This window comes from Ailuropoda melanoleuca, chromosome 1 (genome assembly GCF_002007445.2).
Source record: "Ailuropoda melanoleuca isolate Jingjing chromosome 1, ASM200744v2, whole genome shotgun sequence".
Lineage (NCBI taxonomy): Eukaryota > Metazoa > Chordata > Mammalia > Carnivora > Ursidae > Ailuropoda > Ailuropoda melanoleuca.
In genome coordinates, this window is record NC_048218.1 from 157,130,986 (window position 1) to 157,156,453 (window position 25,468).

General features: G+C 37.4%; 1 protein-coding gene across 35 annotated transcripts in view; it reads left to right on the top strand.

The window, feature by feature from the left end:
• HDAC9 (histone deacetylase 9) overlaps positions 1 to 25,468 on the top strand; it is a 974,909-nt gene that overhangs the window by 397,702 nt on the left and 551,739 nt on the right. For 5 of the 35 annotated variants that reach the window (XM_034668924.1, XM_034668925.1, XM_034668927.1 and 2 more), the window contains one exon: positions 4,076 to 4,148. The exons of the other annotated variants lie outside the window; for them this stretch is intronic. In XM_034668924.1, the coding sequence (XP_034524815.1) occupies positions 4,133 to 4,148 (16 nt within the window). In that variant the 5' untranslated portion in view covers positions 4,076 to 4,132. The remainder of the gene's footprint in view (positions 1 to 4,075; positions 4,149 to 25,468) is intronic. 35 annotated transcript variants of the gene reach the window in all.

Consider the following 25,468-nt stretch of genomic DNA (forward strand, 5'->3'; position numbering starts at 1 on the left):
ACAGGCTCTTCCTTGTCCTCATGCTTCGTTGTCTTCACATACCAATATCTGGTAGTTTGTCTTTAGAAAGCAACATTTGAGAGCTAAAGGAACAGAACATTCTTTACCTTTTTATTTTTCCATGCATACCAGAAATGTGCTGAATGTAATTCTAATCCCAGTGTATGCGAGAACAATTTAAAAATTGCATGGCATAGTAAATGTGATAGCTAGAAAACTTAGTGTATTGTTTTATATGTTCATTCATATTTTTATCAACCTAGTAATAGTATGTCAAAGAGTTCAGGAATAATGAAACCGATGAAAAAACACCAGCCTCTAGTCTCACGGAGGGTTTTAGCTCAGGGTCTGCCACTCTCTGTGTGAAAGTAGGTAATTTAGTTGTCTTGATATCTATAAACCGTGAGGGGAGTTGCCTGAATTCCTGTTAAGGTCCCTACCAGCTTTAAAAAATGTCGGTGAGTCACCTTTTGTAATCACCTGAAACAGATCAGGTCATAGCATTGTCTTTCTTGTACTCCAAAAGTAATTGTGATGGAACAAATTGCCACAGTAATGTGTTAGTCTCTCAGTTTATAATACTACATATTTTAAAGATTTTTTAAAAATTTATTTGAGAGAGAGAGTGAGAACCAGCAGGGGGAGAGGGAAAAGCAGATTCCCCACTGAGGAGGGACACCGGGGCTCGATCCCAGGGTCCTGGGATCATGACCTGAGCTGAAGGCAGATGCTTAAGCAACTGAGCCCCCCAGGTGCCCCAATCCTACGTGTTTTAGACTTAGAAACTTGTTCTGCTCTGATTTGTTACAACCTTCTTCTGAAGCTTGTGCTAGTGCCTCACTGGTTTTGAATGTTTCACGGATTCACAAAAGCACTGGTGCGACCTGTTTACAAAGAACTATTAAGTAACTGTTATGACTTCCTTAGCTTAGTTTGATACTTGAAAGCAATCAGAACAATCCACTCCTCCTTCTTCTGCATGCATGCATGCACTGTGTGTATGTGTGTATGCATATAATGCATGTATTACCATTATAATTGAATTAATTTTCTGTTTCCCTTTACTATTCTAATAGTAACAGAAGGCAGAAGGAAAACTATGACTACTTACTAACCTCTTGTAGCTTAGAACCAGATATTATTTGCTTCCATTTTAGTAATGAAGATTAGCTTTTTACTGTTAATCAGAAATATAAGGCTTTATTATCAGTGTTCATTTTTTTTCCTTCCTATCTCTTTGCCCAGTGACTAAATTTGAATTTTCTAGATCTTTAGAATTGCATTTCACTTTTAAAAAATAGGTGTTATTTTGGACTAATAAATATAGCAGAAATTTCAGTTTCAATAGCACTATAACAAATTATTATAAAGAAGCAGAAATTTATTCAAATGCCTTACTAAATATTACCACTTAATATATTCAATTGCTGCAAGTCAGTTGTTAGATAAGGCATCATTTCCACCTATCTCTTTTTTTGACCATATATTTAAATCAAAGTACTTTTCTTCGCAAAAATAGTATGTTGGACTAAGTACTACAGAGTCCTTGGGAATTTTTTTATTCATAAGTTTTTCTAAACCTCAGTTATTAACAATATAGTTAATATAGTTAGAATTTAGAAAGCGAGAGAGACTATATTGGTTATTGGTTCTAGAGTCTTACTTTATTGGGTTTTGCACCTACTCTGGGTGATATTTAAATGATGCCAAAGCTACATGTTGCGATCAAGATAACAACAGTATTTTTTCCTTCTCTCTCATTCCAATCTTTTGAAATGTAATGCATGGAAATTTTTCTTTCATATGTTAAGTGTATCTCATTGCTGAATATAGTGTGCCTTACTGAAGTATTCACTTCTTTGCCAAAAACACATCAGTCATTCACAAATATTCAGTACTCTGAGAATGAAAATTTTTTTAGCTACTTGGGTAGTTGGTGAAAGCCAGTTTGCAAAGATTTCTAACTCCACAGCGTTAGACATTATTATGTGGAATCTAGGGCTTAACTATTAACAGCACATGAAGTAGAATTTGGTATACATTCAGTGAGCTACAATATTCTAGACCAAGAGTTATAGCCGGTTAACAGAATCATGGTAATCAGTCCTCTGTCTTGTGGATGAGATAAAAATGCGTTATGATTTTGGAGAACAAAATTGGTTCCCTCCCTGAACCATTCATTAGTATCTAAGACAGTATCTGTAAGATAAAAATAAAATCCCTGAATTAATTAAAACATGGAAATTCATATTAACAAACCTAAGACCTTGAAGAACGCCTGGCATGTAATAATCCTTCTACAAATGTTTGTGGGATGACTAAATGAATGATTGAATTGAAAATCATTTACAACAGCTGATTTTAAGCTGCATACGTACCTTTGTATTTTGTATGTTTCTAGTCCCATTACGTTGGGTTATGTAAGCATAAAGATATATAAAGAATATATTTTAAAAGCCAGTATTTGATTTGATAAAAGTAAGGAAGATCTTCTCTTTCTTTGTTACGATACTTTTATTAAGCATATATTATTATTTTTATGAATATTAACTATGTCATACTTTGAATATGGAAATTCTGCAGTGACTAAGGTGTAGGCAGCTATTTCCTTCAGATAAAAATGGCATTTTTCTTTAAGTTGTTCATCCACCTGTAGGCCTCTTTCTAGTGGACCACATTCTGTTATCCTAAATTATTATGTGCACTGTAATTAGGGAATAAAAAAAGCAAATGATCTAGCTTGTTACTTTGGTTTCTAAAGTAAGCGTCAAAAGACCCTTAGGAAAGATTTCTCATGTGTAATATATATTCATTTAAGTTCATATCCATAGAAAATGTAGTTTGGCTGATAAGAGGCCAAATGTTTAGATCTTTAGTGTGTTCTGGATTGCTGAAGTTATTATAGTATCTTTCAGAAAAGAAAATGTTACCTTACAATCCTACTCAATATCATATTTCCTTGAAAACTATAACAGGAAAAACCCAACTCAACCTTCCTTACCGCTTTTAGAAAAGAGCCCTAGAGAGTGTTCTTAACGTCTGTCAAATTTAAATTCTAGGATAATGGTAAATGAACATCTGATCTGGCTTTGCTGAAAAATCGCACATCTTCTAGCATAAAAGTAAAAAATTACATAGAAGGATTACTTTAAAGGACCAACATCTGATATTAGACTTCTTTTTCTTAAAAAAAAAAATGAATCAGCCAGCATTCTTTATACATTTTTATTTCTTTTTGAATAAACATGAATATATAGTCTGATTCCTAACTTCTTGGTTCAAAACTGGCAATCTTACACATAGAAAAAATCGTGTTTAAAGACAAACACATCTGGAAAGGTTTTATGGAGTGCCAGGTGCTTATGGGCATTGATGTCAATTAATGGGCTTCACTTTCATGATTGCTTCATTTCACAGCTTTCTGACTTCCTTCCTTCCTTCCTTCCTTCCTTCCTTCCTTCCTTCCTTCCTTCCTTCCTTTCTTCCTTCCTTTTTTCCTTTCCCTCCCTCCCTTCCCCTCTTCCTTCCCCTCTCCCTTCCTCCCTTCCTCCCTCTCTCTTTCTTCTTTCTCTCTTTCTCTTTTTCTTTCTCTCATAACAGCATCTATTAAATATCTCTCAGTTTCTCTATCTCAGGAGTCCAGGCATGGGCTAGCTAGGTTCTCAGGTCTCCCAGGGCTGAAAACACTGCGTTGGCTAGGACCGTGTCCACATCTGGAGCTCGAGGTCCTTGTCAAGATCATTCATGTTTTCAACAGGTTTCAGTTCCTGTGCTCAGTTTTTTTGTTGGCTATGGGCTAGATTCATTCTTCTTTTAAAGGCTACTCTCAGGTGCTTGCTTCCATGCTCTGTGCTGGTAACTTAGAAATCTTTACCTCAAGCTCCAACCTCACTCCTAAGCCTTTCGACCTGTATCTACAACTCCCACTGTCCATTTGGAGGTTCCATAGATACCTTATTTTAGAGATTGGAAAATTAATCCCCTGCTTGTTTGTATGAATGAGAAATGTTCAAAGAATGCATTATGAAAATGAGTTCCAAGGATGTTATATTTTCTCACTACTCCCCACTTGTAGGTTGATGTGAAGCGAGATTGCTTGCATGGTATCGTGCAAGAACCCAGAACTTTGGGAATGAATGAACTAAAAGGTAAGGTCCTTAGATTCAGAGACTGCTTTGAGTCATTTCCTCCTTTCCATTCCTCCTCTCTGCCACTCTCAGAGTCTAGAACAGATGCTCTCATAGTTCTTCTACTCATTTGCTCTAAAGAATTAGCTATTATATACTGCCTTTGGTATTCTCTTATTTTCATCCAGGTTTTTCTCACTGCTGATTTGATCATTTTGTCGACCTTTAAGGACAAGACTTTGCAGGTAGAGGAGTATGAGTAATGCCAAAGTTTCTTAATTAAAGAGGCTTTTATTCCATTTTTCTTCCATTTCTTCCATCTGTTTTCTGCCAGGATTATGACAGCAGAGTGAAAAAGTGGGCCTCTAATGCAAATTTGACAAGAAACAGGGCAGTGAGGACAAGAATCTTTCACATGCTAAGGAGCTCCTGCCTGTCCTTCTGAAGTAGTCATTGGAATGACAGCTCATCTGGCTAAAGCACAAGTTTTTGTTTTAAAAATACAAATGATCCTCTTCATTTTCTTTTCTCGGTCTTCATACTCACATGCTCACATTTACAGTGTTATACAGTGTGCACACATAGTTTTCATTGTTTTCCCTTTTGAAATAACATGGACAATTTTACCATCGACAGATAATGACATGCTTCGTATGTTTTAATTAAGCATTTAAAAAGGCATTATTTATATTCACATAGTCTCTCATTTATTGGTTTATTATCTCCCACAGTGCTTGACTTTACAGGGATTAGGCTTCTCTAACCATACTGACTTCCATTAATGATTCAGTCATTCAGAAATATTTTTTTAAGATTTTATTTATTTGAGAGAGAGAGAGAGAGAACGAGCGGGAAGAGGGACAGAGGGAGAGGGAGAAGTAGATTTCCCCACTAAGCAGGAAGCCTGATGTGGGGCTTGATCCCAGGACCCTGAGATCATGACCTGAGCCCAAGGCAGGAACTTAACCGACCGAGCTACCCCAGTGTCCCAGAAACTTTTTCAATATGAACCAAAATCAGGAGCTTGAAGTAAATCAAAAAAGAGCCAGGAGAGCCCAAGGAATCCATGAATGGTTTTTAGGCAGTCCCTGAATCCTTGGAAATTGTCCACACACTAATATATTTGTGTACACGCGCATTTTTCTTAGGAGACCATTCTTTGTCTAATTCTCCAAGAAATGTGTGACCCCAGTAAATGTGAAATAGTCATTTTTGGGGGCGCCTGGTGTCTCAGTTGTTAAGCGTCTGCCTGCAGCTCAGGGCGTGATGACAGAGTCCTGGGATCGAGCCCCGCATCGGGCTCCTCCGCTGAGAGCCTGCTTCTTCCTCTCCCACTCCCCCTGCTTATGTTCCCTCTCTCACTGGCTGTCTCTCTCTGTATAAAATAATAAATAAATAAATAAAATCTTAAAAAAAAAAGAAATAGTCATTTTTTGGAGTGATAACAAATGTGGCTATTTGGGTTCTCAAACCTGAGATCAGAAGGCACACGTTGAAGGCACAGTACTCAAGCTAAGCTTACCCACAGCCACAATGCCCAACAGCAAGCCAGAACGACCCCCTCCCCCTGCAACACACATACACAAAAATAGTGAAAAAGTAGAACTAGAATTAAAACCAAAAAGAGCACCCTGATTTCATATGGGCCCCCCATTGTGCCTAACAAGTCATGAGGGAATCTCTGTGTCACAAGGCAGGAACTGATGAGCCCAGTGATGGTCCTGTGTTCTCCATATTGCATGCATCTTTAAAAGCAGAGATATATCTAATCAATTTTGAAAAGAGTCCCTTAAAACAGTAAAATGGCATTTAAAAAATATTTTGAGAGGCTTCATCCATCTGAAATGTTTATTCCCATATGAATTAAGATAGATACTTGAGGTTATGGGATGTGTCTCCTGCCCCATAAAGCTGTTTTATGACGGAGAATGAATCTTTACATCAGGAAGCCCAGTGCTTTGTTTATTAGTTATACACACATTTGTTGGCTCCGTTAAGTGACTGAGAAACTCTTTGTGTAGAATGAACCTAAAGCTTGGTTTTACAAGGCCCTACTTCACTAACCAAAATGAAAAAGATGCTAGCAGAAACTATAGTTTAGATATTATGCCTTGGGAAAAATATTTCTATTTATATTAACGAACTTATGAATGAGGTCATCACAACTCATTCTAGGAAAGATCTCTCTCAGTGTAATCCTATCTGGAGAGAGTTAAAAAAGAGTGAGGTTTGACTTGGCATTCTAAGTCAGAAACAAATTATATAATAAATGATGCCACTCTTTTTCACTAAATGACAGATGGAAAAGAGTTAACATGTATCAAACACCCCAAAAGTGAAGATCTGTAAAGTGCAAATACAAACTATAAATCAATGAGAAAAATACTAGTAACTCAATAGAAGGATGGTCAAAGGTACGAAGAACACATTCAAAGAGAAAGAACCAAAAATGGCCAATAAATAAATGAATAGATGGTTATTTTCAGTCATGCTTAAAACATCAATGAGGGGCCATTTTTGCATCTATTACATTAGCGAAAATAAAGACTGCTAGTACGCAGTGTTAATTAGGGCTGGAGGAAAAGGCACCCTCACATATTAGTGGAAGAGCATGCTGGTGAAATTTTGGAGAATCACAAATTACTGTACTATCAAAATTTTAAATGTACATACTCTGCAATCCAGTAATTTCATGTAAATGCTATACAAAAATGCACAAATGCTCAAGAATTTATACTAGGGTATTTATTTACAGTATTATTGTGATGAAAAATTGAAGGAGGTTTAAATATTGAACAATATAAAAATCAATTGCCATAATCCATACTCTGAAATGCTATATAGTCATTAAGATTAATAAGTAATGTCTAAATATATTAACATGGAAGAATGGGTTAGATATATTGTTGAATGGGGAAAAAATCCCAAAAAGTATAACTATATACATTAGAATGGTAAGCTCAATTAATAGATCTATGATGCTGTTGTCATGTTATTGTTGTAGGAGCAATAGAAAAGTATTAATAAATTTATACCTGTAATAAGATTAATTATACATGTCTAGAGCACCTGGGTGCTCAGTCGGTTAAGTGTCTACCTTCGGCTTAGGTCATGATCTCGGGTCCTGGGATCAAGCCGCATGTTGGGCTCCCTGCTCAGTTGGGAGTCTGCTTCTCCCTCTCCCTCTGCCCCTTGCCTCCCCCGCTCGTGCTCACACCGCTTGCTCTTGCTCTCACTCTCAAATAAATAAATAAAATCTTTTAAAAAAAAGATTAATTAGACATCTCTACGAGAGCCTTTCAGTATAGATCAAAATACTAACATGATACTGTGTTTTTGTTTTCATTCGGAAGAATATCTCTTGCAGATAATTATTATTTACGTTTATTATACTGTCCTATTCTTCCTTCTTTACTTTAGATAGAGTTCATGGTTGTAGAAGTGGGTTACCTGTTCCTTGCAGAAATGTCATTCACTATTAATATCACTGCAGCACAGAAATTTTTTTAGCATAATGAGAGGCAACCAGCCTGCTTAAATAGAGTTGGTTAATTAAGTTATAAAATTCTAAGGGAATATGATGAACTAAAGTAGACATGTGTAGTTAGAGCTTTCTGTTCTGCTTTTTTATCAAATGTTTCTGGCACCTGGTTTTCTCAACTGCCCTTCTGTCGAATATGGTTTTCAAATTGATATGAGGAAGAGTCAGTAGTACTTTCTGGACAAGTAAGCTCTTCATTTGTAGAGGGATGATATGTCAACACACATTTTCCAAAATAACAGTCCTACTACCCTCAGTGTCTTGGAAAGAGTTACCTGATACTCAGAGAGTGGAGTACAACTAGCCTAGAGCCTTGGTCCGACACCAAGCAAGAAGGTTTATGAAAGAAGATAGCCCAGAGAGCTGGAGCCCTGCTCTGCTGTGTCGACATGTCTAGAGCTCAGAATAAAATTGAGTTTCCTGCTTTAGCCATAGCTGGATCTTAAAATAACCTGAAGAAATTATAGTTCTGATTACATAGAAAGTGAAGGACTTAGAACATTCTCCTAATAAAGCCATGAGAATGACACAGAGCTTAGTCATCAGCACTCCTTCTCTAACAGGCATTTTAGAGAGAAAAATAGAGCTTTGAAATTGGATAATTTGATTTGAAATCCTGCCTAATTATTTTAAGAATGCAGAAAACCTTTCTTTTTGGCCAAAAAAATAATGATCTGGAATCCAATTATGAAAGAACAGGCTTTTAAAATGTTTGATATCTCCAGTAATGGAAAAAAAAATCCTGTCTTTAAAATTACATTCTGCTGGAAATCTCATTCTTGGATGTCTTGCTTTTTGCATTTTGAATGGAGGAATTTAATGTAATTTCCTTTTGGAAACATGGCATTGGAAAAATTAGATGGGATGTTTGATTCTGTGTTGGATGCTATCTACTAGGGTACAGATTTTAAGAGCAAACACTTCGAGCTTCATTTTAATTCCCCAAGGGAGATATCTAACTTAACCAGATGCCTTGAGATTGTCACAACATAGATTGTTTACATGGAATCAGAGCCCAGTTATGCATCTATTTGATTAGCACACTATGAATAAAATAAGCAAAGTGAATAAAGCCTTTAATAATTCCAATTTTTAAAATTATTACTATTATTATTCACAGTTAATACGCTATTCCAAGAGGCACTTATTGCCACACTGTCTCACCATGGTTATTCGTATCCTTTTGCTTTCTCAGTATATTGTTGGTTCACACACTATTTGCATTGGTGCCATATAAATAATATGACTGATCATAAACAATGGTCTAGGATTTCCAATTTTTAGAAAAAGGATAATAAAACCAGCTAAAGGAAATCTATATTAAGATACTTACTTTTTTACTTATAAATTAAAAGATAGAAAGTCAATTAACAAAACTTTTTGCTAGATATCCTCAAATGGTTCCAGTTATTTTTATTACAGAGTTAGCTGGACCTTCACAGAATTTGTCTATTTTATTTGGGATTTAGATTTAACTCAGTCTTAGCAAAGCGCCTTAAAACAGGAGGTTGAATAAGCATTTGTTAAAAGGAAAAATGAGTTATTGAAATATTGTGTCTTCTATTATCATTCTTGAGAAATGGTGGTGAGACAACTTAGTAGAAGTGACTAACAGCTACGTATACATGAGCACAGGATGTAAGTCTCCAAGGTAATCAAGCCCATCAGGAGGATGTTAGACCAAAATTAACACCGAGAGAAATGTGTTATGCATATATTACAGCCCACGTGTGGAAATCTGTTCATTTATAGAGAGATTGCCTCTCTGTGAATGGCTAAGTTGGCTCTTCCAGCACAAAAAAATTCTTAGGGCCATTCAGAAGTAAGAGCCACACACTGAAAGATTTTAAATCATAAAGTGTCTGATTAGTAAATAGATCTTCAGATATAAGGATGGAAATTTTATCAGAGACACCATATGGATGTGGAGGCCTCCAGGAGTGAGGCTTCAGGCTGAGAGACTCTGAGGAGCCAGAACCTTCTAACAGTATACTCAGAGGACACTCCCAGTTCACTGGCCTCATTTTCATTTCTCCTTGTGATCCTGAGAATTGATCATTTATTCCTAGTCAGATTCCTCCGAGACCTACAATTGGACAGGACATATAGTATCTTAGCTTTCACTCAGATGCATCATAGCTCATTTGCTAATACTGAAACAAGAAACAGTCAGCTTACAAACAAACATACAAAACGGCTTGCTCTTATTTCTCGCCCCATCTACTTAGACCTTCTAAGTGAGGCAACTGAAATGGGATGAAGGGTGTATCTTAAAAAGTAATAATAACATTCTGTGAGTATCAAGTGCTATGAACTTTCAATGTATGATATTTCATTTGTTCTTCTTTAGAACCTTCTTTGTAGATGGTGGGGGGAAAAGTGAGGAAACTGAGCTCATAGAGACTGGACTACTTAAATCAAAAAGCATTGACAGATGCCCATTGAATTTATTCCAAAGCAGATGTTGCTGTGTCTTGCTTCAGAGCACACTGTCTAGAGTTAGGAAAAAGACAAAGTAAACAGTATGTAATATAGCCAACCAGAATATGCAAGATTGAGAAGGCCAGAGAGGCGTTTAAAAGGAGATCATTGAAGGGAAGTTGTGTGTTTTGAGGATGACTGAAGGGCTTGATCTATGATGTTGCCACAGTAGGAAATGAAGCTGTGGAACAGGCAGGAGACATATGATTAAGGGCCTTTAATTCCATGCAGAGATGGTGGTTGTGAACCTCTGAAGGATTTTAAGCAATAGAACTGATGATCAGAAATACTACTACTTTTTTCTTTTAATTTAAATTCAAGTTAATTAACCTATAGTGTAGTATTGGTTTAAGGAGTAGAGCTCAGTGATTCAGCACTTACATATAACACCCAGTGTTCATCCCAACAAGTGCCCTCCTTAGTGTCCATCACCCATTTAGCTCTTCCCCCCACCCACCTCCCCTCCAGCAACCTTATTTGTTCTCTATAGTTAAGAGTCTCTTATGGTTTTCCTCCCTCTCTGTTTTTATCTTATTTTATTTTTCCTTCCCCTCCCCTATGTTCATCTGTTTTGTTTCTTAAATTCCACATATGAGTGAAATCATATGATAATTGTCTTTTTCTGACTGACTTATTTCATTTAGCGTAATGCCCTCTAGCTCCACTGTCATTGAAAATGGCAAGATGTAATTTTTAGAAATGTAACTTTGAGGGCATCTGGGTGGCTCAGTTGGTTAAGCATCTGCCCTTGGCTCAGGTCATGATCCCAGGGTTCCCAGGATCAAGCCCTGTGGTGGGCTCCCTACTCAGCAGGGAGTCTGATTCTCTCTCTCCCTCTGCCCACCCACCCCCCTCACTCATGCTCTCTTTCTCTCTCTCTTTCAAATAAATAAACAAAATATTGGAAAAAAAAAGAAATGTAACTTTGGTTGCAGATGGGACACTCCTTAAAATGGGTTGTGTAATTATTATATAGCCTGTTAACTCTTGGCTGTAAGTGCCTGAGTGAGAGAATAATAAGAAGGAACTGGAAGGACCACAAATAGAGAAATCAAAAATTAATGCAAAAATTGGGGGAAAAGTCTAGAATGACTTTTATATTTCTAGCATTCATGACTGAGTAGATATGATGCCACTCTTCATTCATTTCACAAGTATTTTTTGAGTGCCTCTAACTTACCAGACACTATATAGATGCCTAAGATCGATGAGGGAACAAAACAAACAATCTTGCACACTTGCTCTCCTGGAACTTGAAGTGTGTGTGTGTGTGTGTGTGTGAGTGAGTGTGAGTGTTTTCTTCCCATTGCTTGTCTTGCTACCCATCTGGACTGACAGATGTACAGTGGAACCTGGTGAGGAGCATTGACCAATTTTCACTGAATGAGGGAAGGAAGGAGGAGAGTAGAAAATCCTTGAGCAGTGAAAGCATAGAGGCAAAAGGCATCCTATGGAAACTTCAGCATCTGGGTAGGTTGACTATTCTCAGAGTAATCAAGTGTGAGAGGTATATGGAAATTGGGCCTTGGTGCACACACAGCACACATACATCTACATGTATACATATATTTACATATATAGTGAATATGAGAAGGATAATCCGTATGTAATTAACTGCTGTATTTCTTTGAGAACTGAAAGTTAACCATTTCTTTCACTTGAAGAAAACCCTAAGTTTTGCAGGGATTTGAAACTCAGAGTTACTCATCAGCTGTAAATTTCAGATGTAGACTATTGCCTTTTCTCATTTAAGGGAACTGAAATTGCCTCAGCCATCTATCTACTTAGTGATGAGGCTATCAGTGCTGTAGTCGAGAGGGGCTTACACTCTATTCTTGGTAGTTAGTCTAAGTTAAGGCAAGAGCACAACTTGTACAAAGGTTGGATTCAGGAAAGCAGCATGTTATACGTTGTGGATTCAAGATATTTAAAGCTAATTGCAAAAAATTTTGAAAGGTAGTAATGCATGTGAAAATAAAGTTCAAGCTTGGGGGAGGAGGAAGATTAAACGAGTGGGTCTATATACCCCCCCGGGTCTCTTCAGAGATTAAGAGAGACAGAGATTTAGAGAGTGAATTGGAGCGAGTAGATATGAATTATAACATTGCTTAATGGAATATTACCACCTCAACACCTAGTTCAAAATACACACGGAGAATTTGTCTAAAAGATTTTGGGTAGAAGGTGTTTGTAATAAAATTTAGTGATTTCTATATATGGTATGAAATAAAGATAGAAAAGTAAGTATACAGAAGGAAAGGTGCTTTTCTAAATGTAGTGTAATGCTTTTAATACACCATCTAAGAAATAGATGGACAAATAAATAGAATCTTAAAAGAAAGAAAAAAAAGCCTCAAATATTTAAAAAATAAAGTAAAATAAGAAATGCTCCTGAAACAGAATATATTAATGACATAATGAATATAGGATTGCCCTTTGAATATAAGACTGTCATGTCTTTTCTTTTTAAGATTTTATATACTTATTTGACAGAGCGAGTGAGAGAGCACAAGTAGGGGGAGCAGCAGAGACAGAGGGAGAAGCAGACTCCCCTCTGAGCAAGGAGCCCGATGTGGGACTCGATCCCAGAACCCTAGGATCATGACCTGAGCCGAAGGCAGACGCTTACCCGACTGAGCCACCAAGGCACCATAGGACTGTCATTTCTTTTTTTTTTTTTTTTTTTTAAAGATTTTTTTTTTTTTTTTGACAGGGGGAGGGGTTGCAGGTGGGTGGGGCGACTCTGGGGGGGCCTTGGAGGCAGCGGGTGAGAAAGTCTGGAGCAGGTTGCTATGGTAACCGCCTCCTCAGTCAGGGGAGCTGTTGCCAGGGTTACTGTTGGGGGGGATGAGGAAAAAAGATGGGTCATTTCTTGTAAACTACTAAGTCTGACCTTGGAGAGCAGAGTAAGATGCCCTGCTGTCTGTTTTCTGGAGTTTGGATTCTTTGGCCTTGGTTCCATACCACTTTGAGAACATGTCTTACTTTCTGCCTATGATTTCTGGTTCACCTGACTTGAAGTACCAACTGCCAGTGCTGCCGTTCCAGCAGTCCATATCCCGTTGCTACCTAAGATGTCATGTCCTGTACTTTCTCCATTTTGTGTCTTTACATGTCACTCGGCAATTGCTCTTCACTAGGTGAAGCTCATGGTTTTAGGTACTATCTGAGGGGTGCACAAAATATCAGTTCCCTCAGGAAGTCTGCAACCTTCATGGGAAAGGTACACAAAGTATATCACGGATTATTGTATGAACTCCTTGAAATATGATATTTTGTTGAAATTATGTAGCATTATTTTTAAGTTACTGTTTGAGAATTCTTGTATCCTGAATCATCTATTCCCTAGAGTGATGCATAAGCCCTCCCACTGACCACTCCCACACCAGAAAGACTTGCTATGAACACTGCAAAATAAACTATTAGAACTCAGTGGCCATCCCATATGAAGATGCTCAAATATTTTAAAAGATGGTGTTTTATGAGCAGTGGAAAATTTGTCACAGGCATTTCAACTGACAGTATCTTTATTACTACTCTGTACCTACATCTGAAGACTCAGACTCTAGTAGTTGTAATACAATAGATGTAAAAGGCAGAAAAAGTCAATTCTTGTCAATGTGTCACCAAACATATTATCAAAGTCAATCTCATAAGGGCATCAGAGGAATTAAAGTTGCCTTTGGGCTCCATGTTATAAGAACTCACTGAGACACCAGACTAGCTCAGTAGCTGACTGCATACAGCAGCAGGAAGCCTTCAATTAACTGCATCAGTTCTATTTGTAGTACAAAGGATCTGTGACTTAGGATAGCCTACATAACTTAAAAAGAAAAAAAAACTCAACTCGATCTTAGCAGTATCCTGAAGTACAGCCTGAGAGAAAAGGATACATGGGGTCAGTCAGGAGCATGTAGGATAGTAACTAATTCAAAGGCAAAGGGGTCTTAGGTGGAGCTTTAAAAAATGTTCTGTCTAGTCAATAAGAAATTTGGCGAAAATGTCTTTGAAAGAAAGGTAAGCCAGAATATAGAGCAACATTCTCCATTCTAGAGATTATAACAATAAAAGGCAGCAATATAAAATGATTTAGGAGAGAAAAAGATGAACATTTTGAGGAAAGGTGGGCTAAAGAATTCTTGAGGTTATATGTAGAAATTCACATGGATGTGATAGTGAAAGATCATTTCCATATGATTCTCATCTGGTCATTTCTAGGACTACGGTTAAGAAAAAGATAGAGGAACATTAAGAGAAAAGAGTCAGAGAGTGGTAGTGGTTCTGATATTCTCTTTTACTCTTTGAAACTACACCTTTGACTAATTTTTGAGAAAAAGTTGTTGGAGAGTGAAACTCTCAGGGCTTTTGCATAATTTTAAAGCTGAATGATTTACATTTTGCCATCTTTCTTCCTATTTTGCTGCCTCCTCCTTTGGCTTTTCGGACTTATATCTAATTAAGTAAATCCATGTTGTTGAAAAAGAATTTTGAAGCACTGAGAAAATTGTTTTGGATCTCTGGGTAATGTCACAAAATTAGATTTAAAAGTTACTGAAAGAAATATTGTGGCTCAATGAGGATGCTGTCAGGTTTGTGATAATACTGAAAAAAATATCTGTATTGGTTTTCTCTAAATTAGGGTTCACAATACTAAAGTCATTCTGAGAGTTTTAATTAGGATAAAAAGTCTCATATATTTTGCACAAAACAGTAATTATTTTTGGTAAATAATTTTTACAGAAAATGTTCAATCAAATTAAAATAAAATTTTATTTATTTATTTGACAGAGAGAGAGACAGATAGAGAAAGAGCACAAGCAGGGGGAGTGGCAGGCAGAGGGAGAGGGAGAAGCAGGCTCCCTGCTGAGCAGAGACACCACCCCCCCCAAGGCAGGGCTCTATCCCAGGACCCTGGGATCATGACCCGAGCCAAAGGAGACACCTAACCAACTGAGCCACCCAGGTGCCCCTAAAATAAGAATCTTTTATTAAAAAAAAATCTATGAGTTTCCTGTTTGGTATATTCATATGGAATTTAAATGATGAGAAGTATTAATATGATTTTACTTTTTGAGTTCTGAACTTATTGGAATCTTTATCCTGTATGTCTCTATGTAAAAGATAAAAAATAATTTTAATTTAAAAAGCTATTCTAATATTTTATGGAAACTATCTTCTATGCAGAATATAGTTTCCCTGAGGTGTTTTCTAAAATAATTTTAAGTCAAAATTAATTAATTTTTCAGAAAGTATATTTTGGGTGCTGATACTTAGAAATGATAAATACTGTTGTAGCGTATTAGAAGTATAGTGTAGGGGCTCCTGGGTGGCACAGCAGTTGGGTGTCTGCCTTCGGCTCAGGGCGTGATCCCGGCGTTACGGGATCGAGCCCCACATCAGGCTCCTCTGCTATGAGCCTGCTTCTTCCTCTCCCACTCCCCCTGCTTGTGTTCCCTCTCTCGCTGGCTGTCTCTATCTCTGTCAAATAAATAAATAAAATCTTAAAAAAAAAAAAAGAAGTATAGTGTAGCATGTTAGTGAGCAACTTATATATATGTGCAAACAAAAAGATTATTAAGATAAATCAATATATAAGCCTAATGAAGGAAATGGAATAAATTCTTTTTTGGATCTTCAGACTGAATGGACTTTCTGGTCCTTTACTCAGAATTCTGAGACATGTTTAAGACTAATACTTACCCTTCTTTGTCCCTTTACTGACTGTTCAATAGTCTCTCATAGAGCATTAAAACTGACTTAACAAACTCGTAATCATATACTGGGAGCATTCTTTTTGATTTCGTTCTAAGAAATCACTTCTAAAAGTGGTGCAATGTTTCTAATTTATAAAGAATTTGCAGTAATAACATGAATAACAATACATTTCATGGTAGTGGTAGATACACAAGAAGATAGGAATCAATGAGAATGGGGATTTGGTATGGAATATAGCTTATCATCTGTAAGAAACGAAGCATTAGAAGGTAATCACTCTTCATCTCCACTGCTCTTCCCTTCAACTTCAACAATTTCCTGCCCAGTCTAGAGTATGTATATTTGGAATGATATACATTGCCAAAGGAAACACAGAAGTGAAAAACCTGAGGTGAAATAGCTATTTCACCATCAGAGTTTTTCTACGGTACTTGCATTTTATTTCTATTTTCTTTTTTTTTTTAAGATTTTATTTATTTATTTATTTTTTTGTTTACGAGAGAGAGCGCGAGTGGGGGGCGGGGGCAGGAGCAGAGGGAGAGGGTGGAGCAGACTTCCTGCTGAGCAGGGAGCCCAATGTGGGGCTCAATCCCAGGGATCCTGGGATCATGAACCAAGATGAAGGCAGATGCTTAATCTACTGAGCCACCCAGGCATCCTCCTTTCTATTTTCTTGCTCAATGTCTTTGTCCTTCTGTGAAATGTTTGTCTGGGTGTAAAGCCTTTTTCCTTATGTGATTCAATAAAAGAAGGCTTCAAAGAGCTAAACAAAATAAAAATGAGTGGAAATTTCCTACAGCCAAGAAGAAAATTGAGAATAGGAGACAGGAAATAACCAGAAAGGGGAAAAAAATGTTCAAATGATGGTGAAATGTTTTTATGGTAACCTTTCAAGGAAAGAAAGATATCTCTTATCGTTTTCCTCTTTTCTTATCTCAACTAAAGGTCATCAGTTGGCATAGTATGACATAAAAGCAAACCAGAAGGTGGTAGGAAATCAGCCAATAAAAAAGGAGGGCTATGGTCCAGACCAGAATGAGAACAGAGATAGTGGTTTTGTCTGTTCTGCATAGTTGCTATCAAACACTTAGTCTGGAGAAATTGAGAGTTAACACATGAATATCCCTATAGATTTCCAATGTAGATGCCAGAACAGATTGAGGAAGTCAGTGGACTAGTCTCTAGGGTTTGTTAAAGGAATTTGAGAAGCTTCCAATAATGCCTTACCTTGACAGAAAAGGCACTGATAATTGTGTGCATTTCACATAATTTACGCTCATACTCATGTAGTTTATTTCAAACATAGGCTTACTTTTGGTGGTTTTTCTCTTGTTTTTATGGTTAAGAAGGAAGTGCATATATTACTGAGAAAAGTGACTTGGATTAGTTGAATTCATGAATTTTAAAAATCCTTACCTGGCTTCTGTTGATCTAATGTGGTACATGATTTGCCATGACATCATTTTAATATGAATGATAAAGTTCAGTATTTTAATATGACAGTATTTACCTATAAAATTATATTACTTGCAAAATTTGATCTAATTTATACTCTTTTTAAAGATGAATTTATCCGAGAAAGAGAGAGAGAGAGCTTACACGAGTGTGGTGAGAGAGAGTGGGAAAGAATCTCAAGCCGACTCTACACTGACCATGGAGCCTGATGCGGGCTCAATCCCACGACCCTGAGATCATGACCCGAGCCGATATCAAGAGTCGGACACTTAACCAACTAAACCACCCAGGCACCCCAGATCTAATTTACATTCTTTTTTTTTTTTTTTAAAGATTTTATTATTTATTCGACAGAGATAGAGACAGCCAGCGAGAGAGGGAACACAAGCAGGGGGAGTGGGAGAGGAAGAAGCAGGCTCACAGCAGAGGAGCCTGACGCGGGGGCTCGATCCCATAACGCCGGGATCACGCCCTGAGCCGAAGGCAGACGCTCAACCGCTGTGCCACCCAGGCGCCCCCTAATTTACATTCTAATTACCTTTTACAAAATAGACATTTAGTGCTTTAAGGATGGTGCGTTTATAAAATATATTATCTCTGAAAACAATATTGTTAATATCCTTTGGAAGCTGCTCCCGAAATTGAAGGAGACTCACTCATGTGAAGTTAGCCAACCCCAGGACTGCTTCAGAACATAAACAATGTTTTACATACTAGTGTTGAACAAAAAATGATACCCTTGCTAAAAGCCACTTCAGCCGTGTGGCTGCAGCAAATGATTTACACGTTTAATGAGATGGCAGGGAATTTTTCAACTAATGCAAGATATTCTAGGAAAAAAACAACAAAAAAGAAACTCTTACTGAGAAGTCTCTAAAAGGGTATGAAGTTTCTTATTTTACTTTCATTAACTTTTTATTTTATTAAAAGTTCAGAAATAGGTTATTGGTCATGCATTGTAAACTCACCATCTGGATCCACCCAGCTTTCTGAGGGATTTCCCCTAATGTTACAGACTGGTGAAGACGTATTTCATGCTGATAAAAGTATCATTTCTTAATTGTGTGTGTGTGTGTGTGTGTGTGTGTGTAAGATAAAAAGCATGTACATAAAATGCATGTCTTGTAAAGTGTTGGGAGTTTAAATACAGATACATAGTTTGAAAAATTTACATCAATCAGTATAGAAAGCCTTACGATGAAAAGAAACTTGTTCTCTAACCCATTTCACCTTACTCCCAGTCCGGCTTCCCATGTTAGCCAATTTTAACAGTTGCTGACTTTTATGCTTCTAGTAACAACATTTATAACTTTGAAAAAGATGTTTGATTTATTCACTTTAAGCATTGTCTATTGACTTTTATTGCATGGTAATGAGAATAACTAATTTTCCTCTTCCTTCCCCCACTTCAGAATATAGTTACACAACTGTTTTTAGTTTTTGCAATTATTATTATTATTTTAAGTTTCTGTTAGTGCTCAGTAAACCCACGGATAATAGGGTTCTTTATAGGTCTTCAGTTAACTGTGGTATATGCAGGTATGATTTGGAACGTAGGTAAGACTACAATGTAGTAGACTGGCAAACTGTAAACACCATATAAATGTGCTTTATTAAGGACTGTTGTTATACTCAAATTGCTATTTTAATTGAGAAAATAATTGTTTAAACCATTTGACATAAACTGGATAAATTGTTAAATGTTACATTAATTTCTTAAATTCTTTTCTCTGATGTGCATATAATTAAAAACCAAATAAAAAATGGACTCTTACAAAATTTAGAAACTTACAAAGTTAAAAGAAAATCACCTTTTTCTATAATTGAAAAAAATATCAAACAGCTGTAAAGTTAACTCATGGTGTACATGCTGCTTTTTGACAGTCTTCAATGGCTAAATGTATGAATTTCTTATAAATAAGGAAGTAGGAAGGAAAAAAATCCTCTGTTCTTTTCATACTTTTCTTTTTGATTCATCAACTATAAAAATATCATTGTCTTTATGTGCTTATGTAAGCAAAACTTAGTGCCTTTAATTTCCCAGAACCACAATGTACTGAGTTATACTGAACTCAGCTTCAATATACAAGCAAAGGAAATGCGTTTAAAAAGTTGATGATTGATGAAAAATGGACTCTTTATGTTGTGTCAAAGTGTTGATGAGTCTGAAAAGAAATATTGCAAAATGGATTTTTCTTGTCCAAAGCATTCGTTGGCTCTTCTGTTTTATATTTGAAGAATTAAAATACTTTTAAATTGAATGATCACATTCCAGCCTCTACATCCAGGAATACTATTGTCTACAGTGAGATCCAGAGCTCTCTTAACCATGTCTTTCTAACTGGATTAAAATATTTGATTATTTCAGAATAAAGGGATGGGAAAAGGAGTGATCTAATTATTTATTAAAATATACCAGTTCTGAAAATTGATTTGTACTTTCTTATTAAATAACGCAATTTTTATGGAATGTCATTAACATCCATTTTATACCTCCTCTCTCTCAACTCTGATGTTAACTACAGTGGGGGCTGTCCAAGCCTTAAACCCGAACTTAAATTTCAGGTTCTCGATGAATTGACAAGTAAAATTATTAAAATGTTGTATATTAATTCTGTATAGTTTTGTAGAAATAAAAATAAGGCATGCATTTAGTTTAAAAAGTTAACAATTCTTACAATGAAAGTAGCAGTCCCTGGCTGTATCTCCAGTTTCTTTCTCCAGCCCCCAGGGGTAGCCACATTTAACAGTCGTTGCTCTTGCTTCTGGTCTTTTACCTTAATAGTTCTAAATAACAGGGATGCCTGGGTGGCTCAGGGGGTTTAGCTTCTGCCTTTGGCTCAGGTCATGATCCCAGGGTGTTGGGATCAAGTCCCACATCGGGCTCCCTGCTCAGTGAGGAGCCTGCTTCTCCCTCTGCCACTCCCCCTGCTTGTGCTCTCTTTCTTTCTCTTTTTCTCTCTCTGACAAATAAATAAATAAAAGCTTTTTTAAAAATAGGTCTAAATAATGTACTTATAAATGAAATTCTGAGCTTATAAATTTTAAGAATTGTGTATTGTTTCCTTGCTTGGGGAAATGAGGAACTTCCTCCTAATATCCGTTTTTACGTTCACCTACCAGTGTACCCATGCTATGCTCACCTGTGCATATGCACACACACACACACACACGCACACACATACACATACACACATGGTCACATGCATGTACGTTTCTTCCCCACCCACTCCAGTGGCTGTATCATAATGTTAAGTCAACTAGTATTCATGTGACTAGTCAAATGTTGACTCCTGAATCAACTATGCCTCTTGTTCCATTCTGCCCTTTTCTTGGACTTAATTATAAATTTACCGCCCCACCCCCCCAGTTTATCCGGTGTTCTGGGCTTAAATATCTCTGCCATGTGTCTATAAAAAATACTGTTGAAAACCTGCAGCATTTCAACTCTGGCTTTTCCTGGACTTTCCAACTCTTTCTGCTGGAAACTGGTTACTGTCTACGCATGGCACTCATCTGGCACCTTTTCCTTTGCTGTTCTCTTGGGTGATCCCCTCTTTCTTAGATCCTTATGGTTTCTTCATTGGTTTTTCTTTTGTTTTTATTTTCTGGAGAACATTTTATGATAGCTTATATTTATTGAATCTTTACCTGTCTGAACATGTCATTTTTCTCTCATTATTAATACATTTACGTGACATGGCTGGGCAAAGAGCACCAGTTGAAAATCATCGTGAATTCTCGTCCCAATCTGGTTCTCTTTCCTTTCTGTGTGGCTTCCTCATCTCCTTTGGAAGCTTTTTAGAATCTTCTCTTTATCTGTCTTCTAAAATTTCACATTTATATGCCTTAGTCTCCTTTTATTCATTTTGCTGGGTAGTTCTGTGGAGCCTTTCAATTTGGAGGCTCATTTTTTTCCAACACTTCAAAAAGTTCTTAACTTTTTCAGAACATTCCTTTATCAGAGCATACTCTTCTTATTTTCATGTACTAGGCAACTTTATTAGATAGAGAATATTAATTATAGTTAATCAAATTTCTGTTTTTCTACCCACAGTTTATGCTTTTTGCTTTGTCCCCCACCCCCTTAACATTTGTTTTGATCTCTCCTGAATGTTGGGAGTTTTCATATTTAAGAGTGTGTGTTTGCTCAGTGGAAGCTCATTATTTGTGTGGCGACTGTGGACTGGACAGCTTCCTGTGTGGGAGGCTTGAGTCGTTAGCAGCTCTTTGGGTGTATCTTTTTTTGTGGGCTTGTGTTTCAGGGAATCCTTGCATGCCAGTGTCTTTAGATTTCTTCTCATTAGTTGTTTAATGTCTCCAGAGAGGACTCTTGCGGGCTTCTGCTTGATGGGAATACACTTAGCTGCCAGAGCTCACTCAGCACGTAGATTGGCAAGTAGGCTATGCGGAGGTGCACCCCTGCCTGCCGTTTTTCAGCTCTCTCTGCATCTCAGGTTTTCTGCTAGGATCAAGGTCCCCTCTCAGTTCAGTTCATCCAGGGAAGAACTCTCTAGTCTTATAGTGGTAACAGGTGCAGTAGGTGTGGAGATTGGAAAGAGACCTGGAGGCAGGGAGAAATCTCTTGGCTACTGGGGAGAGGACATGGCAGTTTAAATGCTTTGTAATCAGACCTTAAACCAGCCCCTCTGCTTTGGACCCTGCACCTGACCACTCATCTTCTTCCTTAGTTCTGGAATCTCTCAGGAATTCTCTGGCGTGAGCAGATGGTACTTCCTCATGGCACTTACTTCCGGAGTTGCCATCTCCATTCAACAGGGACGTTTTCCTCCATTCATTTCACTTGTCTATTTTAAGATTTCACTGAACTCTCTTGCTCAGTTTTGTCGTCTCTTGCATTAGCTTTTTTATTGCAGGTTTACAGAATTTTAATTATTTTACTGCTATTTTATGGTATTTAGAAGGGATGAGAAATAAGCATATTTGGTCAGTCCACCATTTTTATTCAGAAGTCATAGTTTTTAAGTCATCCCAAATTAATGTTATGAGCATTATTGTTGATGTTCTTCTTATTACTGTTTGTAACATGAGGTATTTTATGATGATAATACTGGAACTTTCCCAAGAAATTTCCTAAAATGGACTACTCAAGAACCTCATAATTGTCATAGACCTGATCCACATCATAATTTTAATGAGGGTGTCATAAGATTAAATTTTGTAATGGACATTTGTGATCTCTCTCAGAGACGTGTTCATATCTACATATATTCATTTCTTTGGTAATAGTTCCTCCATCTAGAACTCAGCTCTTCAGCAATCTCATTTTATTGGTAACAAATGCTAGAACATAAAAAGTATCAGAAATATCTTTGAAACAACCCAAGTTTGTGTTTCAATCTGCAGATTTTTTCCCTGGGGCTAGTCTGTAGGAGCCTTAAGCAAAAAAAGCATTTACTTCTCTTCCATAACCAATTATAATAGCTTTTGAGATGTACATTTTAAATACACAGTGCTCAGAAAACAAAACATAAGAAAGTAAGAGGGAAGCCTACCAGCAGGCAAGAAACAATCCATGAAATGATCAACCACAACAAGGCAGACAGAAATAGAAATGGTAAACAAAGGGACTCAAATTCCCATTAAGAGCTTGTAGTAAAAGGTGTATGTACACCACCCATGTCTCCTATTGTTTTTAGGGCTGGCTCTTGCCAGGATAGTTCTCTCTTTGCCTGAGAGTTTTCTTTGGTTGCTCAAGCCTACACCAGATGCCTATTACAGGTGCATGACGGGTCCAAAGTGCCAGAGAATTAATTCCACGAGGAAGTATCCTACAACCACTGACTGACAGGAGTTGATGTGTAAATATCTCAGCTTCCTTACCCCTTGGTTAAGTCTAAAGAATGTGTTGTGCACTGGCGACCAGAGTTCCCTAGAGGGATGAAGCTCCAGTTGTCCATAGTTGTAATTTGCTTTATTCTTGGCTGCCTTCCTTTACTGTCTCATTTCCCTACTCTGCTGCTGGTGTTTTATAGAATCATCTCTCAGATAAAACACTTACACTGAAATCTTCGCCTAGTTTAAGAGAACCCAAACTATGAAAAGACCAATTAGATTTGGGGAACAGTGATCTATTCTTCAATAGGCCAGTGTTTTATGTGCAAAAGGGTAAAATACTTAATTTTCAGGGTGACCCACAATCACTGAGGAAGCATTCAGTATGTCAATATATTCTGTTGAAGAACATGAGAATTATGTGTATATTTAAGAAAGTTTTTCCATTTAAAATAGTTCATATAGTATAGTTCTGGTATTTGACCTTTACCTACACAGAAATTTAAACCATCCTGAGTGATTCATTTGATTAGAATTCTGATATCCAAGATGTTATTGTGCTAATTAAAACATATGCTTGAATTTCAAGAAGATGGGAGATAATTTACTTAATAGCGCCCAATAAAAATCCTCCCTAAGCCTTCATACCTTCATGAGAATTTACTAGTGGAGGGATTAGTGATGCTAATCATATAGTTACTACTCTCTGTAGAAACTTCCAAACTTAAAAAAAAAGTTACACACGTATCACGAATGTAATGCTGGCATGAAATACTGTGAGTGTGTCTGTGTACACACTTCCTCAGCTCCTCCTGGCAGTTCGTTTACTAGAATGTCGTTATCGCTACCATGTCTCACATTTTCCTAACCCTCCCGGGATTATCTGGGTTCTATGGCACAAAACATACTTTCGCTCTACTATAGACATGTAATTAATGGGAATCACTGTGAAGCTAACATATGAGGTGTAACCTGAATAAAGTTTGCCTCCATGCTTTCCCTTCCCGCTGTCTCATCTTCTGAGAAAAAGCTCAGTTGGTTAAGCGTCTGCCTTCAGCTCAGGTCATGATCTCGGTGTCCTGGGACCAAGCCCTACGTCGGGCTCCCTGCTCTGCGGGGAGTCTGCTTCTCCCTCTCCCCAATAGCTTGTGATCTCTATCTCTCAAATAAATAAAATCTTAAAAAAAAAAAGAAAAGAAAAGTGGAAGAAATTGAGAGGTGGATTTTTGGATTGCTGTAGGAGAGAGCCAATTCTCCCTGCCAAGAGAGTGGAAGAAATGTATCTGTTGTTGTTGTTCCGAGAGGAATGGATTGAATAAAAAGAGGTGGAACAGGATAGAAGGTACGGAAAAGTAATGAGAATGAAACCAAAGAACTTAGAAAATAGATGTCTCACATATTCATATTTTACAGTGTTTATGCTATACTCTTCTCCCCCACTCGACAATAAAATCAAATTACCACAAAAAGGCCACAAATGAGTGGGTTTATTTTTATAGGGATCAAAAAGATAATTTTTTTTTTTTTTTACTTATGTTAACAACAGGATCAATGCCAGGGCATGGATAAAAGTGAAAAATGCAGAGCAAAAAACAGTAATTTAGTGGAGACAGGAAGTTAGAGCCAGAAGTAGCCATAATACTGCGAGGTCCTAGGAATTCCCTTAAATATGAGGGAAACCACTGGGCTTTGCATATAGAGGGAAAACAAATCTAATCCAATCAGACCTAAAAATTATGTGGTGGTGGAGGTAATGAAGGGCCAGGGAGATACAGATAATATCTGTGTTTTTAACCATGAAGTGCCCACAGACTTTACAACTCTTGAGAATGCCCAGATCCTGAAATTGAGCATCTCGGTTTTAACTGCAGGGTAAAGAGGTGGCCCAGCATCTTTACTGAGGCCTTGGTTGATGGGCCACACCTCCAAGCCTCCAAAGCTCCCAGGCACTGTTGTTGTCAGCGCCTGGAATGATCTCTACTCTGTGCTGTGCCCCGCAAGTTATCATGGAGTCACTCTGCTGTAGGCCACTCATTCCCCTGGAGCCTTGATCATATGGGAAAAGGAGAGCTACAGTATTTTTTCCCCTGACAATTCTCTGCCATTATTTTTGGTGTACTTCTCTGGCATTCACCCTCTGAATTTCTTTTCTGGTCATGTATTCACTTTCATTCTCCCGTGGGATCTCACTTTCCATTTAGGCCTCTTCTTCCCAGACTTGGTGATGTTTATCTATGTTGTCTGGTATCCCCACTAATGACAGGTCCTGTCTGTCAGTTTGCTAATTATCACACAGCCCAGCCACAGCCTTACGAAATAAACATGCGAGTTCAAATATGCATGTTTAAAGTGG